Source organism: Lipophrys pholis (assembly GCF_963383615.2).
Source record: "Lipophrys pholis genome assembly, chromosome: 16".
Lineage (NCBI taxonomy): Eukaryota > Metazoa > Chordata > Actinopteri > Blenniiformes > Blenniidae > Lipophrys > Lipophrys pholis.
In genome coordinates this window covers 26,456,656-26,478,311 of record NC_137634.1, presented here as the reverse complement: position 1 = coordinate 26,478,311, position 21,656 = coordinate 26,456,656, and the positions used below count along the sequence as shown (strand labels likewise).

The 21,656-nt window shown below is 37.7% G+C and overlaps 1 protein-coding gene across 1 annotated transcript in view; it reads left to right on the top strand.

Annotated features, from left to right (window-relative positions):
- The window catches only part of sim2 (SIM bHLH transcription factor 2), a gene marked incomplete at both ends in the record, with an annotated part of 34,542 nt that extends 16,929 nt beyond the window's left edge, over nt 1-17,613 (top strand). The window contains one exon of the mRNA XM_080483444.1: nt 17,485-17,613. Coding sequence (XP_080339570.1) covers nt 17,485-17,613 — 129 coding nt within the window. The remainder of the gene's footprint in view (nt 1-17,484) is intronic.
- Between the last annotated feature and the right edge of the window lie 4,043 nt (nt 17,614-21,656).

Here is a 21,656-nt window from a genome sequence, read left to right as displayed (position 1 = left end):
GTTAATCTAGAAAACCATGTTACTGTCTAGATAGAGCTGGTCAGGCTGGTTTAATCTAATAACAGTTGGAAAGTATTTGGATCAGTGTGATAACTGCAAATAATATATGTAGCACAACAAGGGTATTCTATGTCCCCCCCCCCAATCTTCTCTTCTCTCTCTCTTTGAGTGTTCCCCCCCGGTCGTGTCCAGCAGCCATGCCAACTTGTAATAAAGCAGCAACAGGAGGAGACTCCAGGTCTCTTCCTGTTCAAGAGTAAAAACTGTTCTGGCACCAGAAGGTTCTAGATCACATCATATTGTTTGGTCAAGCTGCCGAACAGGACAAGGGGAAAAGAAAAAAAGAAAAAAGGAAGTAAAAAACAAAGAAGAAGAAAGTTTTCCATTTGGCATGATAATACGGAGTACATTAGTAGACCTCCATGTTTGGCAGAGAAAACTCTTCCTTTTCTTGGATCAGTTGAAAGGTTTGTTCAACTCTTGGGTTGAAGCTTTTCCTTATAAACCCAGAGAACGTTCTCTGCCAGGCAGTAAATAGTTTTGAGGGTATTTCGATCGGTATTGATTGAAAAATGAAGAGTAATTGTGGCAGTATGTTCATTTGAATTACGTCTGTTGGGTTAAGTAGATCCGGTGGAAGTAAAGTCCGTCTTTATTTCTTCAGTGACTGATAAGTAATTTGTAGCACACATTTTGGTGACATCTGTCATTATCACAGTTGAAATTACAGAGACGATGTCGTTGTGCTGAGGGCGTGTAGTTCAATGAACTGATTTGTGTTTTGTGTATGTTTCATTTATAACCTGAGTAGTAGCCAAATGCTTTTAAACATAACAGTAATTTAGGTCATACTACCATGTTGTGGAAGGTTCTCAATAGCTCATTATTGAAGCCAAAAATTTGCATCGTGAACTATAAGAATATCCAGCTGACAGGAAGAACCTTGTTCGGCATCAAGGCTGACAACAATGGAATGACTGAATGAATGAATGACTGAATGAATGAATGACTGAATGAATGAACCAATGAATGGTTTATTTCGGTTACAGTTCTGCAGTACAAAATTTGAATTCCAGAGCTCCTTTTCAGAACGTTGTGTAAAAGGAGATCCTTTTCAGAACGTTGTGTAAACGGAGATCTTTTTCAGAACGTTGTGTAAATGGAGATCTTTTTCAGAACGTTGTGCTGTAAAAAGAGATCTTTTTCAGAAAGTTGTCGTGTAAACGGAGATCTTTTTCAGAACGTTGTCATGTAAACAGAGATCTTTTTCAGAAAGTTGTGTAAACGGAGATCTTTTTTAGAACGTTGTGTAAACGGAGATCTTTTTCAGAACGTTGTCGTGTAAACAGAGATCTTTTTCAGAACGTTGTGTAAACGGAGATCTTTTTCAGAACGTTGTTGTATAAACGGAGATCTTTTTCAGAACGTTGTGTAAACGGAGATCTTTTTCAGAACGCTGTGTAAACGGAGATCTTTTTCAGAACGTTGTCGTGTAAACAGAGATCTTTTTCAGAAAGTTGTGTAAACGGAGATCTTTTTCAGAACGTTGTGTAAATGGAGATCTTTTTCAGAACGTTGTGCTGTAAAAAGAGATCTTTTTCAGAAAGTTGTCGTGTAAACGGAGATCTTTTTCAGAACGTTGTCATGTAAACAGAGATCTTTTTCAGAAAGTTGTGTAAAAGGAGATCCTTTTCAGAACGTTGTGTAAACGGAGATCTTTTTCAGAACGTTGTGTAAATGGAGATCTTTTTCAGAACGTTGTGCTGTAAAAAGAGATCTTTTTCAGAAAGTTGTCGTGTAAACGGAGATCTTTTTCAGAAAGTTGTGTAAACGGAGATCTTTTTTAGAACGTTGTGTAAACGGAGATCTTTTTCAGAACGTTGTCATGTAAACAGAGATCTTTTTCAGAAAGTTGTGTAAACGGAGATCTTTTTTAGAACGTTGTGTAAACGGAGATCTTTTTCAGAACGTTGTCGTGTAAACAGAGATCTTTTTCAGAACGTTGTGTAAACGGAGATCTTTTTCAGAACGTTGTCGTGTAAACGGAGATCTTTTTCAGAACGTTGTCATGTAAACAGAGATCTTTTTCAGAAAGTTGTGTAAACGGAGATCTTTTTTAGAACGTTGTGTAAACGGAGATCTTTTTCAGAACGTTGTCGTGTAAACAGAGATCTTTTTCAGAACGTTGTGTAAACGGAGATCTTTATCAGAACGTTGTCATGTAAACAGAGATCTTTTTCAGAACGTTGTCGTGAAAACGGAGATCTTTTTCAGAACGTTGTCATGTAAACAGAGATCTTTTTCAGAAAGTTGTGTAAACGGAGATATTTTTTAGAACGTTGTGTAAACGGAGATCTTTTTCAGAACGTTGTCGTGTAAACGGAGATCTTTTTCAAGACGTTTTGTAAACGGAGATCTTTTTCAGAACGTTGTGTAAACGGATATCTTTTTCAGAACGTTGTCGTGTAAACGGAGATCTTTTTCAGAACGTTATGTAAATAGAGATCTTTTTCAGAACGTTGTGTAAACGGAGATCTTTTTCAGAACGTTGTTGTGTAAACAGAGATCTTTTTCAGAACGTTGTCATGTAAGCGGAGATCATTTTCAGAACGTTGTGTAAACAGAGATCTTTTTCAAGACGTTGTGTAAACGGAGATCTTTTTCAGAACGTTGTGTAAACGGATATCTTTTTCAGAACGTTGTCGTGTAAACGGAGATCTTTTTCAGAACGTTATGTAAATAGAGATCTTTTTCAGAACGTTGTGTAAACGGAGATCTTTTTCAGAACGTTGTTGTGTAAACAGAGATCTTTTTCAGAACGTTGTCATGTAAGCGGAGATCATTTTCAGAACGTTGTGTAAACAAAGATCTTTTTCAGAACGTTGTCGAGTAAACAGAGATCTTTTTCAGAACGTTGTGTAAACGGAGATCTTTTTCAGAACGTTGTCGTGTAAACAGAGATCATTTTCAGAACGTTATGTAAACGGAGATCTTTTTCAGAACGTTGTCGTGTAAACAGAGATCTTTTTCAGAACGTTGTGTAAACGCAGATCTTTTTCAGAACGTTGTCGAGTAAACGGAGATCTTTTTCAGAACGTCATGTAAATGGAAATCTTTTTCAGAACGTTGTCTAAACGGAGATCTTTTTCAGAATGTTGTGTAAACAAAGATCTTTTTCAGAACGTTGTCGAGTAAACAGAGATCTTTTTCAGAACGTCATGTAAACAGAGATCTTTTTCAGAGCGTTTTGTCAACGGAGATCTTTTTCAGAACGTTGTCGTGTAAACAGAGATCTTTTTCAGAACGTCATGTAAACAGAGATCTTTTTCAGAACGTTGTGTAAACAGAGATCTTTTTCAGAGCGTTGTGTAAATAGAGATCTTTTTCAGAACGTTGTCGTGTAAACAGAGATCTTTTTCAGAACGTCATGTAAACAGAGATCTTTTTCAGAGCGTTGTGTAAACGGAGATCTTTTTCAGAGCGTTGTGTAAACAGAGATCTTTTTCAGAACATTTTCATGTAAACAGAGATCTTTTTCAGAACGTTGTGTAAATGGAGATCTTTTTCAGAACGTCTTGTAAATGGAGATCTTTTTCAGAACGTTGTGTAAACAAAGATCTTTTTCAGAACGTTGTATAAACGGAGATCTTTTTCAGAACGTTGTCGAGTAAACAGAGATCTTTTTCAGAACGTTGTGTAAACGGAGATCTTTTTCAGAACGTTGTCGTGTAAACAGAGATCATTTTCAGAATGTTGTGTAAACGGAGATCTTTTTCAGAACGTTGTGTAAACAAAGATCTTTTTCAGAACGTTGTATAAACAGAGATCTTTTTCAGAACTTTGTGTAAACGGAGATCTTTTTCAGAACGTTGTCGTGGAAACAGAGATCTTTTTCAGAACGTTGTCGAGTAAACAGAGATCTTTTTCAGAACGTTGTCGTGTAAACAGAGATCTTTTTCAGAACGTTGTGTAAATGGAGATCTTTTTCAGAACATTGTCGTGTAAACAGAGATCTTTTTCAGAACGTTGTGTAAACGGAGATCTTTTTAAGAATGTTGTCGTGGAAACAGAGATCTTTTTCAGAACGTTGTGTAAACGGAGATCTTTTTCAGAACGTGGTCATGTAAACGGAGATCTTTTTCAGAATGTTGTGTAAACGGAGATCTTTTTCAGAACGTTGTGTAAACAGAGATCTTTTTCAAGACGTTGTGTAAACGGAGATCTTTTTCAGAATGTTGTGTAAACGGAGAGCTTTTTCAGAACGTTGTTGTGTAAACAGAGATCTTTTTCACAACGTTGTGTAAACGGAGATCTTTTTCAGAACGTTGTCGTGGAAACAGAGATCTTTTTCAGAACGTTGTGTAAACGGAGAGCTTTTTCAGAACGTTGTCATGTAAGCGGAGATCATTTTCAGAACGTTGTGTAAACAAAGATCTTTTTCAGAACGTTGTCGAGTAAACAGAGATCTTTTTCAGAACGTTGTGTAAACGGAGATCTTTTTCAGAACGTTGTCGTGTAAACAGAGATCATTTTCAGAACGTTATGTAAACGGAGATCTTTTTCAGAACGTTGTCGTGTAAACAGAGATCTTTTTCAGAACGTTGTGTAAACGGAGAGCTTTTTCAGAACGTTGTTGTGTAAACAGAGATCTTTTTCACAACGTTGTGTAAACGGAGATCTTTTTCAGAACGTTGTCGTGGAAACAGAGATCTTTTTCAGAACGTTGTGTAAACAGAGATCTTTTTCAGAACGTTGTCATGTAAGCGGAGATCATTTTCAGAACGTTGTGTAAACAAAGATCTTTTTCAGAACGTTGTCGAGTAAACAGAGATCTTTTTCAGAACGTTGTGTAAACGGAGATCTTTTTCAGAACGTTGTCGTGTAAACAGAGATCATTTTCAGAACGTTATGTAAACGGAGATCTTTTTCAGAACGTTGTCGTGTAAACAGAGATCTTTTTCAGAACGTTGTGTAAACGCAGATCTTTTTCAGAACGTTGTCGAGTAAACGGAGATCTTTTTCAGAACGTCATGTAAATGGAAATCTTTTTCAGAACGTTGTCTAAACGGAGATCTTTTTCAGAATGTTGTGTAAACAAAGATCTTTTTCAGAACGTTGTCGAGTAAACAGAGATCTTTTTCAGAACGTCATGTAAACAGAGATCTTTTTCAGAGCGTTTTGTCAACGGAGATCTTTTTCAGAACGTTGTCGTGTAAACAGAGATCTTTTTCAGAACGTCATGTAAACAGAGATCTTTTTCAGAACGTTGTGTAAACAGAGATCTTTTTCAGAGCGTTGTGTAAATAGAGATCTTTTTCAGAACGTTGTCGTGTAAACAGAGATCTTTTTCAGAACGTCATGTAAACAGAGATCTTTTTCAGAGCGTTGTGTAAACGGAGATCTTTTTCAGAGCGTTGTGTAAACAGAGATCTTTTTCAGAACATTTTCATGTAAACAGAGATCTTTTTCAGAACGTTGTGTAAATGGAGATCTTTTTCAGAACGTCTTGTAAATGGAGATCTTTTTCAGAACGTTGTGTAAACAAAGATCTTTTTCAGAACGTTGTATAAACGGAGATCTTTTTCAGAACGTTGTCGAGTAAACAGAGATCTTTTTCAGAACGTTGTGTAAACGGAGATCTTTTTCAGAACGTTGTCGTGTAAACAGAGATCATTTTCAGAATGTTGTGTAAACGGAGATCTTTTTCAGAACGTTGTGTAAACAAAGATCTTTTTCAGAACGTTGTATAAACAGAGATCTTTTTCAGAACTTTGTGTAAACGGAGATCTTTTTCAGAACGTTGTCGTGGAAACAGAGATCTTTTTCAGAACGTTGTCGAGTAAACAGAGATCTTTTTCAGAACGTTGTCGTGTAAACAGAGATCTTTTTCAGAACGTTGTGTAAATGGAGATCTTTTTCAGAACATTGTCGTGTAAACAGAGATCTTTTTCAGAACGTTGTGTAAACGGAGATCTTTTTAAGAATGTTGTCGTGGAAACAGAGATCTTTTTCAGAACGTTGTGTAAACGGAGATCTTTTTCAGAACGTGGTCATGTAAACGGAGATCTTTTTCAGAATGTTGTGTAAACGGAGATCTTTTTCAGAACGTTGTGTAAACAGAGATCTTTTTCAAGACGTTGTGTAAACGGAGATCTTTTTCAGAATGTTGTGTAAACGGAGAGCTTTTTCAGAACGTTGTTGTGTAAACAGAGATCTTTTTCACAACGTTGTGTAAACGGAGATCTTTTTCAGAACGTTGTCGTGGAAACAGAGATCTTTTTCAGAACGTTGTGTAAACGGAGAGCTTTTTCAGAACGTTGTTGTGTAAACAGAGATCTTTTTCAGAACGTTGTCATGTAAACGGAGATCTTTTTCAGAATGTTGTGTAAACAAAGATCTTTTTCAGAACGTTGTCGAGTAAACAGAGATCTTTTTCAGAACGTTGTGTAAACTGAGATCTTTTTCAGAACGTTGTCGTGTAAACAGAGATCATTTTCAGAACGTTGTGTAAACGGAGATCTTTTTCAGAACGTTGTCGTGTAAACAGAGATCTTTTTCAGAACGTTGTGTAAACGCAGATCTTTTTCAGAACGTTGTCGAGTAAACGGACATCTTTTTCAGAACGTCATGTAAATGGAAATCTTTTTCAAAACGTTGTCTGAACGGAGATCTTTTTCAGAATGTTGTGTAAACAAAGATCTTTTTCAGAACGTTGTCGAGTAAACGGAGATCTTTTTCAGAACGTCATGTAAACAGAGATCTTTTTCAGAGCGTTGTGTAAATAGAGATCTTTTTCAGAACGTTGTCGTGTAAACAGAGATCTTTTTCAGAACGTTGTCGTGTAAACGGAGATCTTTTTCAGAATGTTATGTAAACGGAGATCTTTTTCAGAACGTTGTGTAAACGGATATCTTTTTCAGAAAGTTGTGTAAACAGAGATCTTTTTCAGAACGTTGTGTAAACGGAGATCTTTTTCAGAACGCTGTGTAAACGGAGATCTTTTTCAGAACGTTGTGTAAACGGATATCTTTTTCAGAAAGTTGTGTAAACAGAGATCTTTTTCAGAACGTTGTGTAAACGCAGATCTTTTTCAGAACGTTTTCGAGTAAACGGAGATCTTTTTTAGAACGTCATGTAAATGGAAATCTTTTTCAGAACGTTGTGTAAACAGAGATCTTTTTCAGAACGTTGTCGTGTAAACAGAGATCTTTTTCAGGACGTTGTGTAAACAGAGATCTTTTTCAGAACGTTGTCGTGTAAAAAGAGATCTTTTTCAGGACCTTGTGTAAATGGAGATCTTTTTCAGAACATTGTCGTGTAAACAGAGATCTTTTTCAGAACGTTGTCGTGGAAACAGAGATCTTTTTCAGAACGTTGTCGTGTAAACGGAGATCTTTTTCAGAATGTTGTGTAAACAAAGCTCTTTTTCAGAACGTTGTGTAAACGGAGATCTTTTTCAGAACGCTGTGTAAACGGAGATCTTTTTCAGAACGTTGTGTAAACAGAGATCTTTTTCAGAACGTTGTGTAAACGGAGATCTTTTTCAGAACGTTGTCGTGGAAACAGAGATCTTTTTCAGAACGTTGTCGTGTAAACGGAGATCTTTTTCAGAATGTTATGTAAACGGAGATCTTTTTCAGAACGTTGTGTAAACGGATATCTTTTTCAGAAAGTTGTGTAAACAGAGATCTTTTTCAGAACGTTGTGTAAACGGAGATCTTTTTCAGAACGCTGTGTAAACGGAGATCTTTTTCAGAACGTTGTGTAAACGGATATCTTTTTCAGAAAGTTGTGTAAACAGAGATCTTTTTCAGAACGTTGTCGTGTAAAAAGAGATCTTTTTCAGGACCTTGTGTAAATGGAGATCTTTTTCAGAACATTGTCGTGTAAACAGAGATCTTTTTCAGAACGTTGTCGTGGAAACAGAGATCTTTTTCAGAACGTTGTCGTGTAAACGGAGATCTTTTTCAGAATGTTGTGTAAACAAAGCTCTTTTTCAGAACGTTGTGTAAACGGAGATCTTTTTCAGAACGTTGTGTAAACGGAGATCTTTTTCAGAACGCTGTGTAAACGGAGATCTTTTTCAGAACGTTGTGTAAACGGATATCTTTTTCAGAACGTTGTCGTGTAAACAGAGATCTTTTTCAGAACGTTGTGTAAACGTAGATCTTTTTCAGAAAGTTGTGTAAACAGAGATCTTTTTCAGAACGTTGTCGTGTAAACAGAGATCTTTTTCAGAACGTAATGTAAAAAGAGATCTTTTTCAGGACCTTGTGTAAACGGAGATCTTTTTCATAACATTGTCGTGTAAACGGAGATCTTTTTCAGAACGTTGTCATGTAAACGGAGATCTTTTTCAGAATGTTGTCTAAACGGAGATCTTTTTCAGAACGTTGTCATGTAAATGGAGATCTTTTTCAGAACATTGTGTAAACAGAGATCTTTTTCAGAGCGTTGTGTAAAACGAGAACTTTTTCAGAACTTCTTGTAAACAGAGATCTTTTTCAGAAAGTTGTGTAAACGGAGATCTTTTTCAGAACGTTGTCGTGGAAACAGAGATCTTTTTCAGAACGTTGTCGTGTAAACGGAGATCTTTTTCAGAATGTTATGTAAACGGAGATCTTTTTCAGAACGTTGTGTAAACGGATATCTTTTTCAGAAAGTTGTGTAAACAGAGATCTTTTTCAGAACGTTGTGTAAACGGAGATCTTTTTCAGAACGCTGTGTAAACGGAGATCTTTTTCAGAACGTTGTGTAAACGGATATCTTTTTCAGAAAGTTGTGTAAACAGAGATCTTTTTCAGAACGTTGTGTAAACGCAGATCTTTTTCAGAACGTTTTCGAGTAAACGGAGATCTTTTTCAGAACGTCATGTAAATGGAAATCTTTTTCAGAACGTTGTGTAAACAGAGATCTTTTTCAGAACGTTGTCGTGTAAACAGAGATCTTTTTCAGGACGTTGTGTAAACAGAGATCTTTTTCAGAACGTTGTCGTGTAAAAAGAGATCTTTTTCAGGACCTTGTGTAAATGGAGATCTTTTTCAGAACATTGTCGTGTAAACAGAGATCTTTTTCAGAACGTTGTCGTGGAAACAGAGATCTTTTTCAGAACGTTGTCGTGTAAACGGAGATCTTTTTCAGAATGTTGTGTAAACGGAGATCTTTTTCAGAACGTTGTGTAAACGGAGATCTTTTTCAGAACGCTGTGTAAACGGAGATCTTTTTCAGAACGTTGTGTAAACGGAGATCTTTTTCAGAACGTTGTGTAAACGGAGATCTTTTTCAGAACGCTGTGTAAACGGAGATCTTTTTCAGAACGTTGTGTAAACGGATATCTTTTTCAGAACGTTGTCGTGTAAACAGAGATCTTTTTCAGAACGTTGTGTAAACGTAGATCTTTTTCAGAAAGTTGTCGTGTAAAAAGAGATCTTTTTCAGGACCTTGTGTAAATGGAGATCTTTTTCAGAACATTGTCGTGTAAACAGAGATCTTTTTCAAAACGTTGTCGTGGAAACAGAGATCTTTTTCAGAACGTTGTCGTGTAAACGGAGATCTTTTTCAGAATGTTGTGTAAACAAAGCTCTTTTTCAGAACGTTGTGTAAACGGAGATCTTTTTCAGAACGTTGTGTAAACGGAGATCTTTTTCAGAACGCTGTGTAAACGGAGATCTTTTTCAGAACGTTGTGTAAACGGATATCTTTTTCAGAACGTTGTCGTGTAAACAGAGATCTTTTTCAGAACGTTGTGTAAACGTAGATCTTTTTCAGAAAGTTGTGTAAACAGAGATCTTTTTCAGAACGTTGTCGTGTAAACAGAGATCTTTTTCAGAACGTAATGTAAAAAGAGATCTTTTTCAGGACCTTGTGTAAACGGAGATCTTTTTCAAAACATTGTCGTGTAAACGGAGATCTTTTTCAGAACGTTGTCATGTAAACGGAGATCTTTTTCAGAATGTTGTCTAAACGGAGATCTTTTTCAGAACGTTGTCATGTAAATGGAGATCTTTTTCAGAACATTGTGTAAACAGAGATCTTTTTCAGAGCGTTGTGTAAAACGAGAACTTTTTCAGAACTTCTTGTAAACAGAGATCTTTTTCAGAAAGTTGTGTAAACGGAGATCTTTTTTAGAACGTTGTGTAAACGGAGATCTTTTTCAGAACGTTGTCGTGTAAACAGAGATCTTTTTCAGAACGTTGTGTAAACGGAGATCTTTTTCAGAACGTTGTCGTGGAAACAGAGATCTTTTTCAGAACGTTATGTAAACGGAGATCTTTTTCAGAACGTTGTGTAAACGGATATCTTTTTCAGAAAGTTGTGTAAACAGAGATCTTTTTCAGAACGTTGTGTAAACGGATATCTTTTTCAGAACGTTGTGTAAACGGATATCTTTTTCAGAAAGTTGTGTAAACAGAGATCTTTTTCAGAACGTTGTGTAAACGGATATCTTTTTCAGAAAGTTGTGTAAACAGAGATCTTTTTCAGAACGTTGTGTAAACGGAGATCTTTTTCAGAACGCTGTGTAAACGGAGATCTTTTTCAGAACGTTGTGTAAACGGATATCTTTTTCAGAAAGTTGTGTAAACAGAGATCTTTTTCAGAACGTTGTGTAAACGCAGATCTTTTTCAGAACGTTTTCGAGTAAACGGAGATCTTTTTCAGAACGTCATGTAAATGGAAATCTTTTTCAGAACGTTGTGTAAACAGAGATCTTTTTCAGAACGTTGTCGTGTAAACAGAGATCTTTTTCAGGACGTTGTGTAAACAGAGATCTTTTTCAGAACGTTGTCGTGTAAAAAGAGATCTTTTTCAGGACCTTGTGTAAATGGAGATCTTTTTCAGAACATTGTCGTGTAAACAGAGATCTTTTTCAGAACGTTGTCGTGGAAACAGAGATCTTTTTCAGAACGTTGTCGTGTAAACGGAGATCTTTTTCAGAATGTTGTGTAAACGGAGATCTTTTTCAGAACGTTGTGTAAACGGAGATCTTTTTCAGAACGCTGTGTAAACGGAGATCTTTTTCAGAACGTTGTGTAAACGGAGATCTTTTTCAGAACGTTGTGTAAACGGAGATCTTTTTCAGAACGCTGTGTAAACGGAGATCTTTTTCAGAACGTTGTGTAAACGGATATCTTTTTCAGAACGTTGTCGTGTAAACAGAGATCTTTTTCAGAACGTTGTGTAAACGTAGATCTTTTTCAGAAAGTTGTCGTGTAAAAAGAGATCTTTTTCAGGACCTTGTGTAAATGGAGATCTTTTTCAGAACATTGTCGTGTAAACAGAGATCTTTTTCAAAACGTTGTCGTGGAAACAGAGATCTTTTTCAGAACGTTGTCGTGTAAACGGAGATCTTTTTCAGAATGTTGTGTAAACAAAGCTCTTTTTCAGAACGTTGTGTAAACGGAGATCTTTTTCAGAACGTTGTGTAAACGGAGATCTTTTTCAGAACGCTGTGTAAACGGAGATCTTTTTCAGAACGTTGTGTAAACGGATATCTTTTTCAGAACGTTGTCGTGTAAACAGAGATCTTTTTCAGAACGTTGTGTAAACGTAGATCTTTTTCAGAAAGTTGTGTAAACAGAGATCTTTTTCAGAACGTTGTCGTGTAAACAGAGATCTTTTTCAGAACGTAATGTAAAAAGAGATCTTTTTCAGGACCTTGTGTAAACGGAGATCTTTTTCAAAACATTGTCGTGTAAACGGAGATCTTTTTCAGAACGTTGTCATGTAAACGGAGATCTTTTTCAGAATGTTGTCTAAACGGAGATCTTTTTCAGAACGTTGTCATGTAAATGGAGATCTTTTTCAGAACATTGTGTAAACAGAGATCTTTTTCAGAGCGTTGTGTAAAACGAGAACTTTTTCAGAACTTCTTGTAAACAGAGATCTTTTTCAGAAAGTTGTGTAAACGGAGATCTTTTTTAGAACGTTGTGTAAACGGAGATCTTTTTCAGAACGTTGTCGTGTAAACAGAGATCTTTTTCAGAACGTTGTGTAAACGGAGATCTTTTTCAGAACGTTGTCGTGGAAACAGAGATCTTTTTCAGAACGTTGTCGTGTAAACGGAGATCTTTTTCAGAATGTTATGTAAACGGAGATCTTTTTCAGAACGTTGTGTAAACGGATATCTTTTTCAGAAAGTTGTGTAAACAGAGATCTTTTTCAGAACGTTGTGTAAACGGAGATCTTTTTCAGAACGCTGTGTAAACGGAGATCTTTTTCAGAACGTTGTGTAAACGGATATCTTTTTCAGAAAGTTGTGTAAACAGAGATCTTTTTCAGAACGTTGTGTAAACGCAGATCTTTTTCAGAACGTTTTCGAGTAAACGGAGATCTTTTTCAGAACGTCATGTAAATGGAAATCTTTTTCAGAACGTTGTGTAAACAGAGATCTTTTTCAGAACGTTGTCGTGTAAACAGAGATCTTTTTCAGGACGTTGTGTAAACAGAGATCTTTTTCAGAACGTTGTCGTGTAAAAAGAGATCTTTTTCAGGACCTTGTGTAAATGGAGATCTTTTTCAGAACATTGTCGTGTAAACAGAGATCTTTTTCAGAACGTTGTCGTGGAAACAGAGATCTTTTTCAGAACGTTGTCGTGTAAACGGAGATCTTTTTCAGAATGTTGTGTAAACGGAGATCTTTTTCAGAACGCTGTGTAAACGGAGATCTTTTTCAGAACGTTGTGTAAACGGAGATCTTTTTCAGAACGTTGTGTAAACGGAGATCTTTTTCAGAACGCTGTGTAAACGGAGATCTTTTTCAGAACGTTGTGTAAACGGATATCTTTTTCAGAACGTTGTCGTGTAAACAGAGATCTTTTTCAGAACGTTGTGTAAACGTAGATCTTTTTCAGAAAGTTGTGTAAACAGAGATCTTTTTCAGAACGTTGTCGTGTAAACAGAGATCTTTTTCAGAACGTAATGTAAAAAGAGATCTTTTTCAGGACCTTGTGTAAACGGAGATCTTTTTCAAAACATTGTCGTGTAAACGGAGATCTTTTTCAGAACGTTGTCATGTAAACGGAGATCTTTTTCAGAATGTTGTCTAAACGGAGATCTTTTTCAGAACGTTGTCATGTAAATGGAGATCTTTTTCAGAACATTGTGTAAACAGAGATCTTTTTCAGAGCGTTGTGTAAAACGAGAACTTTTTCAGAACTTCTTGTAAACAGAGATCTTTTTCAGAAAGTTGTGTAAACGGAGATCTTTTTTAGAACGTTGTGTAAACGGAGATCTTTTTCAGAACGTTGTCGTGTAAACAGAGATCTTTTTCAGAACGTTGTGTAAACGGAGATCTTTTTCAGAACGTTGTCGTGGAAACAGAGATCTTTTTCAGAACGTTGTCGTGTAAACGGAGATCTTTTTCAGAATGTTATGTAAACGGAGATCTTTTTCAGAACGTTGTGTAAACGGATATCTTTTTCAGAAAGTTGTGTAAACAGAGATCTTTTTCAGAACGTTGTGTAAACGGAGATCTTTTTCAGAACGCTGTGTAAACGGAGATCTTTTTCAGAACGTTGTGTAAACGGAGATCTTTTTCAGAACGCTGTGTAAACGGAGATCTTTTTCAGAACGTTGTGTAAACGGATATCTTTTTCAGAAAGTTGTGTAAACAGAGATCTTTTTCAGAACGTTGTGTAAACGCAGATCTTTTTCAGAACGTTTTCGAGTAAACGGAGATCTTTTTCAGAACGTCATGTAAATGGAAATCTTTTTCAGAACGCTGTGTAAACAGAGATCTTTTTCAGGACGTTGTGTAAACAGAGATCTTTTTCAGAACGTTGTGTAAACGGAGATCTTTTTCAGAACGCTGTGTAAACGGAGATCTTTTTCAGAACGTTGTGTAAACGGATATCTTTTTCAGAACGTTGTCGTGTAAACAGAGATCTTTTTCAGAACGTTGTGTAAACGTAGATCTTTTTCAGAAAGTTGTGTAAACAGAGATCTTTTTCAGAACGTTGTCGTGTAAACAGAGATCTTTTTCAGAACGTAATGTAAAAAGAGATCTTTTTCAGGACCTTGTGTAAACGGAGATCTTTTTCATAACATTGTCGTGTAAACGGAGATCTTTTTCAGAACGTTGTCATGTAAACGGAGATCTTTTTCATAACGTTGTCTAAACGGAGATCTTTTTCAGAACGTTGTCATGTAAATGGAGATCTTTTTCAGAACATTGTGTGAACAGAGATCTTTTTCAGAGCGTTGTGTAAAACGAGAACTTTTTCAGAACTTCTTGTAAACAGAGATCTTTTTCAGAATGTTGTGTAAATGGAGATCTTTTTCAGAGCGTTGTGTAAATGGAGATCTTTTTCAGAATGTTGTGTAAATGGAGAACTTTTTCAGAACTTCTTGTAAATGGAGATCTTTTTCAGAACGTTGTCGTGTAAACATAGATCTTTTTCAGAACGTTGTGTCAATGGAGATCTTTTTCAGAACGTTGTGTAAACGGAGATCTTTTTCAGAAGGTGGTTCAGTAAATGCTGGAACGTTGCCGTGTAAATGCTTTCTTACATCCTGGCACATGAGTCATCTGGACAGACAGGTATGGCTCTGATGCAGTATCTGTCCTCCAAGTCTATATTTAAGGTTTAACTAAGACATGTCATCAAATGTCTTTTATACTTTTACAACAAAAAGAGCAGGATTAGTATTTCACAAAGTAACTGAGGTGGAAGTTTTGAGAAGAACCACTTCTCATGCATCGTCTTCCCCCTCAGGGTAACAGTGGCTGAATAAGGTTACGTTCACACTGCAGGTCTTGCTGCTGAATTTCGATGACGTGGCCCCGGCCTGCTCCTCCGCCCTCTGCCTCGTCTCCGCCTTGGCTGGAGCTGCTGCAGCTCTCTGGCGCCGCCTCTCCGTCCCGGGGCTGGTCTCTGCTGTTGCTCCGTCCTCTGGGTGTTTGACGAGGAGCCAGTGTGGCGGTTGTGTTCACCAGCAGAGGCTTCAGTCACTATTTAACTGAATTCAAATCACCAACACGCTGCCTCTTTCAGGCTCATGTGTGATTCGTCCGTCTGTCTCACCTGTCTCACCTGTCTCACCTGTCTCACCTCTCTGCTACATACCCGTTTCATAAAAGTGGTACAAATGAACACCATCATGTTCACTGAGATGATTTTTAAAACCGTTATGAAGCCACAACATTGACTGTGTTTGTAAATGAACAAATGTTTCATTTGGTAGATCGATAACTTGAGGTGCAGATTGTACGTTCTAGTGACTGGGTTCTCTAAATCCAACATGTGTTTTAACTTTGATAAGTAGTGTAAAATGTTGTGCCAGTTCTCCTCAGTGTGCTGACGGCGTCCTCTGTTACAGAGAATAGGAGAACGGGAGCTGCATGAGTCGACCATCTGATGTTCAAAGGATAAAGAAAAGATTCTAATGACGATGCATTTATCAATAACATGATAGAGCTGTCTGTAACTGTCTGGGCCCTCATGTAGTCTCATAACCCTCCACAGCGGAGACCGTAATCATTCGTGATGAGTTATCAATAAGAAAATCAACACAAAAGACAGAAACTGACTTCAAGGAAGAAAAAAAAAGGAGGAAATAACAGAAAAGTAGACACACGTCCATCAGACAGTTCTGATGCTGGATGTTCTTGTTCTGCTGTGGCGTCAGGTTCAACCAGTTCATACGGTTCTTTGATTGGGTTGGTTCGTCTAACTGAACGGTGGAGTGCAGGTGTTTAATTCTGACTGTGGTGAGTCTCAAAACATTAGAAATGTGGCTCTACTGTGTTTTCATTACCTTCACTGTGATTGACCATCCCTCTTTGGAGATAGATAAGACAGAACAATGCTAATGGTGGAGAGAAGAAGGTTTCACTTCTCAAATCGTCCGTCTTCGCAGTTCTAAACGTGGACGTATAAGAGTTTCTTGAGTTATTTCACTGGAGTCTTCACTCTAGATTTGCTTGTTGCACTTCAAACACATTAAAGTTCACTTCCTTGGTAAATCGGCTTCATAGGCGCAGGTGTGAAAGCTCATTGCTTCCACACAGCTCATCGGTAGTCCGATCAAAAACATGGGTCTCGCTTCACAATGCTGAAGTTACCTCTATAAGACAAAACCAGAGTTAATCCTGAAGTTACCTCAATAAAAGAAAACCAGAGTTAATCCTGAAGTTACCTCTATAAGACAAAACCAGAGTTAATCCTGAAGTTACCTCCATAAAACCAAACCAGAGTTAATCCTGAAGTTACCTCCATAAAACCAAACCAGAGTTAATCCTGAAGTTACCTCTATAAGACAAAGCCAGAGTTAATCCTGAAGTTACCTCCGTAAGACAAAACCAGAGTTAATCCTGAAGTTACCTCCATAAAAGAAAACCGGAGTTAATCCTGAAGTTACCTCCATAAGAGAAAACCAGAGTTAATCCTGAAGTTACCTCCACAAGACAAAACCAGAGTTAATCCTGAAGTTACCTCCATAAAAGAAAACCGGAGTTAATCCTGAAGTTACCTCCATAAGAGAAAACCAGAGTTAATCCTGAAGTTACCTAGAGAGAATAGAGTCCTAAAAGTCCTGATATAGGCTCGAGGTTGATTTGTGGAAAACATGTTTGTTTCCATGTACATGTCGTGTTTTACACTGAAGTCACGTTTGACTTTGCCAGATTGGGACTATTGATCAGTCAGTGTGTTGAGCTCCGGAGTCTCTCCATCACATCAGAAGATGTCTTTTGTGATGATCAAGCGTGTGGCTCTAAATCTGTGAAGGTTTGAAAGATTCAGTCAGGAGCTCTGGTCAGAAAGCTGATTTGAGCTGAGCAGCTCTGATCTTCACACTGAATCCAGAAACAAGCAGAATTTGTACACAAACAACCACAACAACCCTGCAAATGTGTCGACCAGAAACTGACTGATTGAGTACTACGGTCCAGTATGGAGCGGAGGCTGAAGCCTGGTGAAGTAGTGTGGTCATCAGGTTAATGAGCTCCACCTGCACCTCAGGTGAGTGGAATCAGGTCATCATCCAATCAGCACTCTGCTCCCACAGTCACGGCTGGCCACGCCCACCTGGAGGGGACAGGAGAAGCAAAAGGGGGAAAAATAAAAAACGAGGAAACGGCGCTCCTTTGTGGCAGCCGAGGTGCAGAGCATTGGTCCTCTACATCTGCTTCACATGTGTACCAGCGACCTGGAGTTGTGTCTCTGTCGACATGTCGAGGGTTCTGCTCGACCTCCTCCATAAAGGTTGGACAGCGGGAGACACCAACAGGTCACAGCACAGCCTTCTGTCCGTAAACTCTCTTCTTCAAACAGGAATGTGTGGTATTTAGATAGTTTAGGGTTCAGGTAGCTGTCAGAGCTGATCTGGGCTGAGCTAGATTCTGTTAAGGACACATCAAAGTAATCATCTGTATCTACTGAGTCACGGAACATCCACTGAACGTCGGATGTAGAGGGAGGCCGAAGCCACCAAGGAAACCAGGATGTTGGCGATGTTGTAAGTGACAGTTATCCGTGTTGACAGAGGACCAGAGGGCCAGAGGGCCAGAGGGCCAGAGGGCCAGAGGGCCAGAGGGCCAGAGGACCAGAGGGCCAGAGGGCCAGAGGGCCAGAGGGCCAGAGGGCCAGAGGACCAGAGGGCCCTTCTTTCTGAATTCTGAGGCTCATAGGTGCTTGTGTCATTGAGAAGGATCCTTATTCTGGTCGTTACTTGTGTTTAGAACCATTGTGCATTAACTTTGTCTGCTGGGAGGGTTGTGTGGTTACCATCTTTACTCAGAGAATTCACTACCTAGTTGTATCCAGGACTGTGAGTAGTTCAAGTTCCTTCTGGCCTTCTAGTCACTGTGAGGAGCTCGACTGCAGGCTGAGACTAAAACTGTCATGTTCTTTTGCTGTTACCTCTCTTCAATGAAGGGTCATTTCTCTGTCAGATAAGTTCATAAACCATCTTTTGTGTCTGCCCTCCTGTCTGGGTGAGTCTGTGTTTTGTTGCCAGGTAGTTGGTTGAGTTATATATGAGTTTCTTGATGTATTGGAGAGGTCGAGTTTTCTCCACAACTACCGTAATGTTCCCAATAGAAGAGCACCCCCTTTTTTCAAAGCTGTGGAGCGAGCAAAGAAAGAACACACCTTACCACTTGATGAAACAGGATTATTGCAGTGGGTGCAGAAATGCAAAAACGACAGTAAATCGTTTTTTTTTTTCAATTTGTTTTTATTCAAATATTTATTATTTATTTGATCTTTTTCAGAACGTTGTCGTGTAAACAGAAATCTTTTTCAGAAAGTTGTGTAAACGGAGATCTTTTTCAGAACGTTGTCGTGTAAACGGAGATCTTTTTCAGAACGTTGTCATGTAAACAGAGATCTTTTTCAGAAAGTTGTGTAAACGGAGATCTTTTTTAGAACGTTGTGTAAACGGAGATCTTTTTCAGAACGTTGTCGTGTAAACAGAGATCTTTTTCAGAACGTTGTGTAAACGGAGATCTTTATCAGAACGTTGTCATGTAAACAGAGATCTTTTTCAGAACGTTGTCGTGAAAACGGAGATCTTTTTCAGAACGTTGTCATGTAAACAGAGATCTTTTTCAGAAAGTTGTGTAAACGGAGATATTTTTTAGAACGTTGTGTAAACGGAGATCTTTTTCAGAACGTTGTCGTGTAAACGGAGATCTTTTTCAGAACGTTATGTAAACAGAGATCTTTTTCAAGACGTTGTGTAAACGGAGATCTTTTTCAGAACGTTGTGTAAACGGATATCTTTTTCAGAACGTTGTCGTGTAAACGGAGATCTTTTTCAGAACGTTATGTAAATAGAGATCTTTTTCAGAACGTTGTGTAAACGGAGATCTTTTTCAGAACGTTGTTGTGTAAACAGAGATCTTTTTCAGAACGTTGTCATGTAAGCGGAGATCATTTTCAGAACGTTGTGTAAACAAAGATCTTTTTCAGAACGTTGTCGAGTAAACAGAGATCTTTTTCAGAACGTTGTGTAAACGGAGATCTTTTTCAGAACGTTGTCGTGTAAACAGAGATCATTTTCAGAACGTTATGTAAACGGAGATCTTTTTCAGAACGTTGTCGTGTAAACAGAGATCTTTTTCAGAACGTTGTGTAAACGCAGATCTTTTTCAGAACGTTGTCGAGTAAACGGAGATCTTTTTCAGAACGTCATGTAAATGGAAATCTTTTTCAGAACGTTGTCTAAACGGAGATCTTTTTCAGAATGTTGTGTAAACAAAGATCTTTTTCAGAACGTTGTCGAGTAAACAGAGATCTTTTTCAGAACGTCATGTAAACAGAGATCTTTTTCAGAGCGTTTTGTCAACGGAGATCTTTTTCAGAACGTTGTCGTGTAAACAGAGATCTTTTTCAGAACGTCATGTAAACAGAGATCTTTTTCAGAACGTTGTGTAAACAGAGATCTTTTTCAGAGCGTTGTGTAAATAGAGATCTTTTTCAGAACGTTGTCGTGTAAACAGAGATCTTTTTCAGAACGTCATGTAAACAGAGATCTTTTTCAGAGCGTTGTGTAAACGGAGATCTTTTTCAGAGCGTTGTTTAAACAGAGTTTTTTTTCAGAACATTTCCCTTTTAAACAGAGATCTTTTTCAGAACGTTGTGTAAATGGAGATCTTTTTCAGAACGTCTTGTAAATGGAGATCTTTTTCAGAACGTTGTGTAAACAAAGATCTTTTTCAGAACGTTGTATAAACGGAGATCTTTTTCAGAACGTTGTCGAGTAAACAGAGATCTTTTTCAGAACGTTGTGTAAACGGAGATCTTTTTCAGAACGTTGTCGTGTAAACAGAGATCATTTTCAGAATGTTGTGTAAACGGAGATCTTTTTCAGAACGTTGTGTAAACAAAGATCTTTTTCAGAACGTTGTATAAACAGAGATCTTTTTCAGAACTTTGTGTAAACGGAGATCTTTTTCAGAACGTTGTCGTGGAAACAGAGATCTTTTTCAGAACGTTGTCGAGTAAACAGAGATCTTTTTCAGAACGTTGTCGTGTAAACAGAGATCTTTTTCAGAACGTTGTGTAAATGGAGATCTTTTTCAGAACATTGTCGTGTAAACAGAGATCTTTTTCAGAACGTTGTGTAAACGGAGATCTTTTTAAGAATGTTGTCGTGGAAACAGAGATCTTTTTCAGAACGTTGTGTAAACGGAGATCTTTTTCAGAACGTGGTCATGTAAACGGAGATCTTTTTCAGAATGTTGTGTAAACGGAGATCTTTTTCAGAACGTTGTGTAAACAGAGATCTTTTTCAAGACGTTGTGTAAACGGAGATCTTTTTCAGAATGTTGTGTAAACGGAGAGCTTTTTCAGAACGTTGTTGTGTAAACAGAGATCTTTTTCACAACGTTGTGTAAACGGAGATCTTTTTCAGAACGTTGTCGTGGAAACAGAGATCTTTTTCAGAACGTTGTGTAAACGGAGAGCTTTTTCAGAACGTTGTTGTGTAAACAGAGATCTTTTTCAGAACGTTGTCATGTAAACGGAGATCTTTTTCAGAATGTTGTGTAAACAAAGATCTTTTTCAGAACGTTGTCGAGTAAACAGAGATCTTTTTCAGAACGTTGTGTAAACTGAGATCTTTTTCAGAACGTTGTCGTGTAAACAGAGATCATTTTCAGAACGTTGTGTAAACGGAGATCTTTTTCAGAACGTTGTCGTGTAAACAGAGATCTTTTTCAGAACGTTGTGTAAACGCAGATCTTTTTCAGAACGTTGTCGAGTAAACGGACATCTTTTTCAGAACGTCATGTAAATGGAAATCTTTTTCAAAACGTTGTCTAAACGGAGATCTTTTTCAGAATGTTGTGTAAACAAAGATCTTTTTCAGAACGTTGTCGAGTAAACGGAGATCTTTTTCAGAACGTCATGTAAACAGAGATCTTTTTCAGAGCGTTGTGTAAATAGAGATCTTTTTCAGAACGTTGTCGTGTAAACAGAGATCTTTTTCAGAACGTTGTCGTGTAAACGGAGATCTTTTTCAGAATGTTATGTAAACGGAGATCTTTTTCAGAACGTTGTGTAAACGGATATCTTTTTCAGAACGTTGTGTAAACGCAGATCTTTTTCAGAACGTTTTCGAGTAAACGGAGATCTTTTTTAGAACGTCATGTAAATGGAAATCTTTTTCAGAACGTTGTGTAAACAGAGATCTTTTTCAGAACGTTGTCGTGTAAACAGAGATCTTTTTCAGGACGTTGTGTAAACAGAGATCTTTTTCAGAACGTTGTCGTGTAAAAAGAGATCTTTTTCAGGACCTTGTGTAAATGGAGATCTTTTTCAGAACATTGTCGTGTAAACAGAGATCTTTTTCAGAACGTTGTCGTGGAAACAGAGATCTTTTTCAGAACGTTGTCGTGTAAACGGAGATCTTTTTCAGAATGTTGTGTAAACAGAGATCTTTTTCAGAACGTTGTCGTGGAAACAGAGATCTTTTTCAGAACGTTGTCGTGTAAACGGAGATCTTTTTCAGAATGTTGTGTAAACAAAGCTCTTTTTCAGAACGTTGTGTAAACGGAGATCTTTTTCAGAACGCTGTGTAAACGGAGATCTTTTTCAGAACGTTGTGTAAACAGAGATCTTTTTCAGAACGTTGTGTAAACGGAGATCTTTTTCAGAACGTTGTCGTGGAAACAGAGATCTTTTTCAGAACGTTGTCGTGTAAACGGAGAT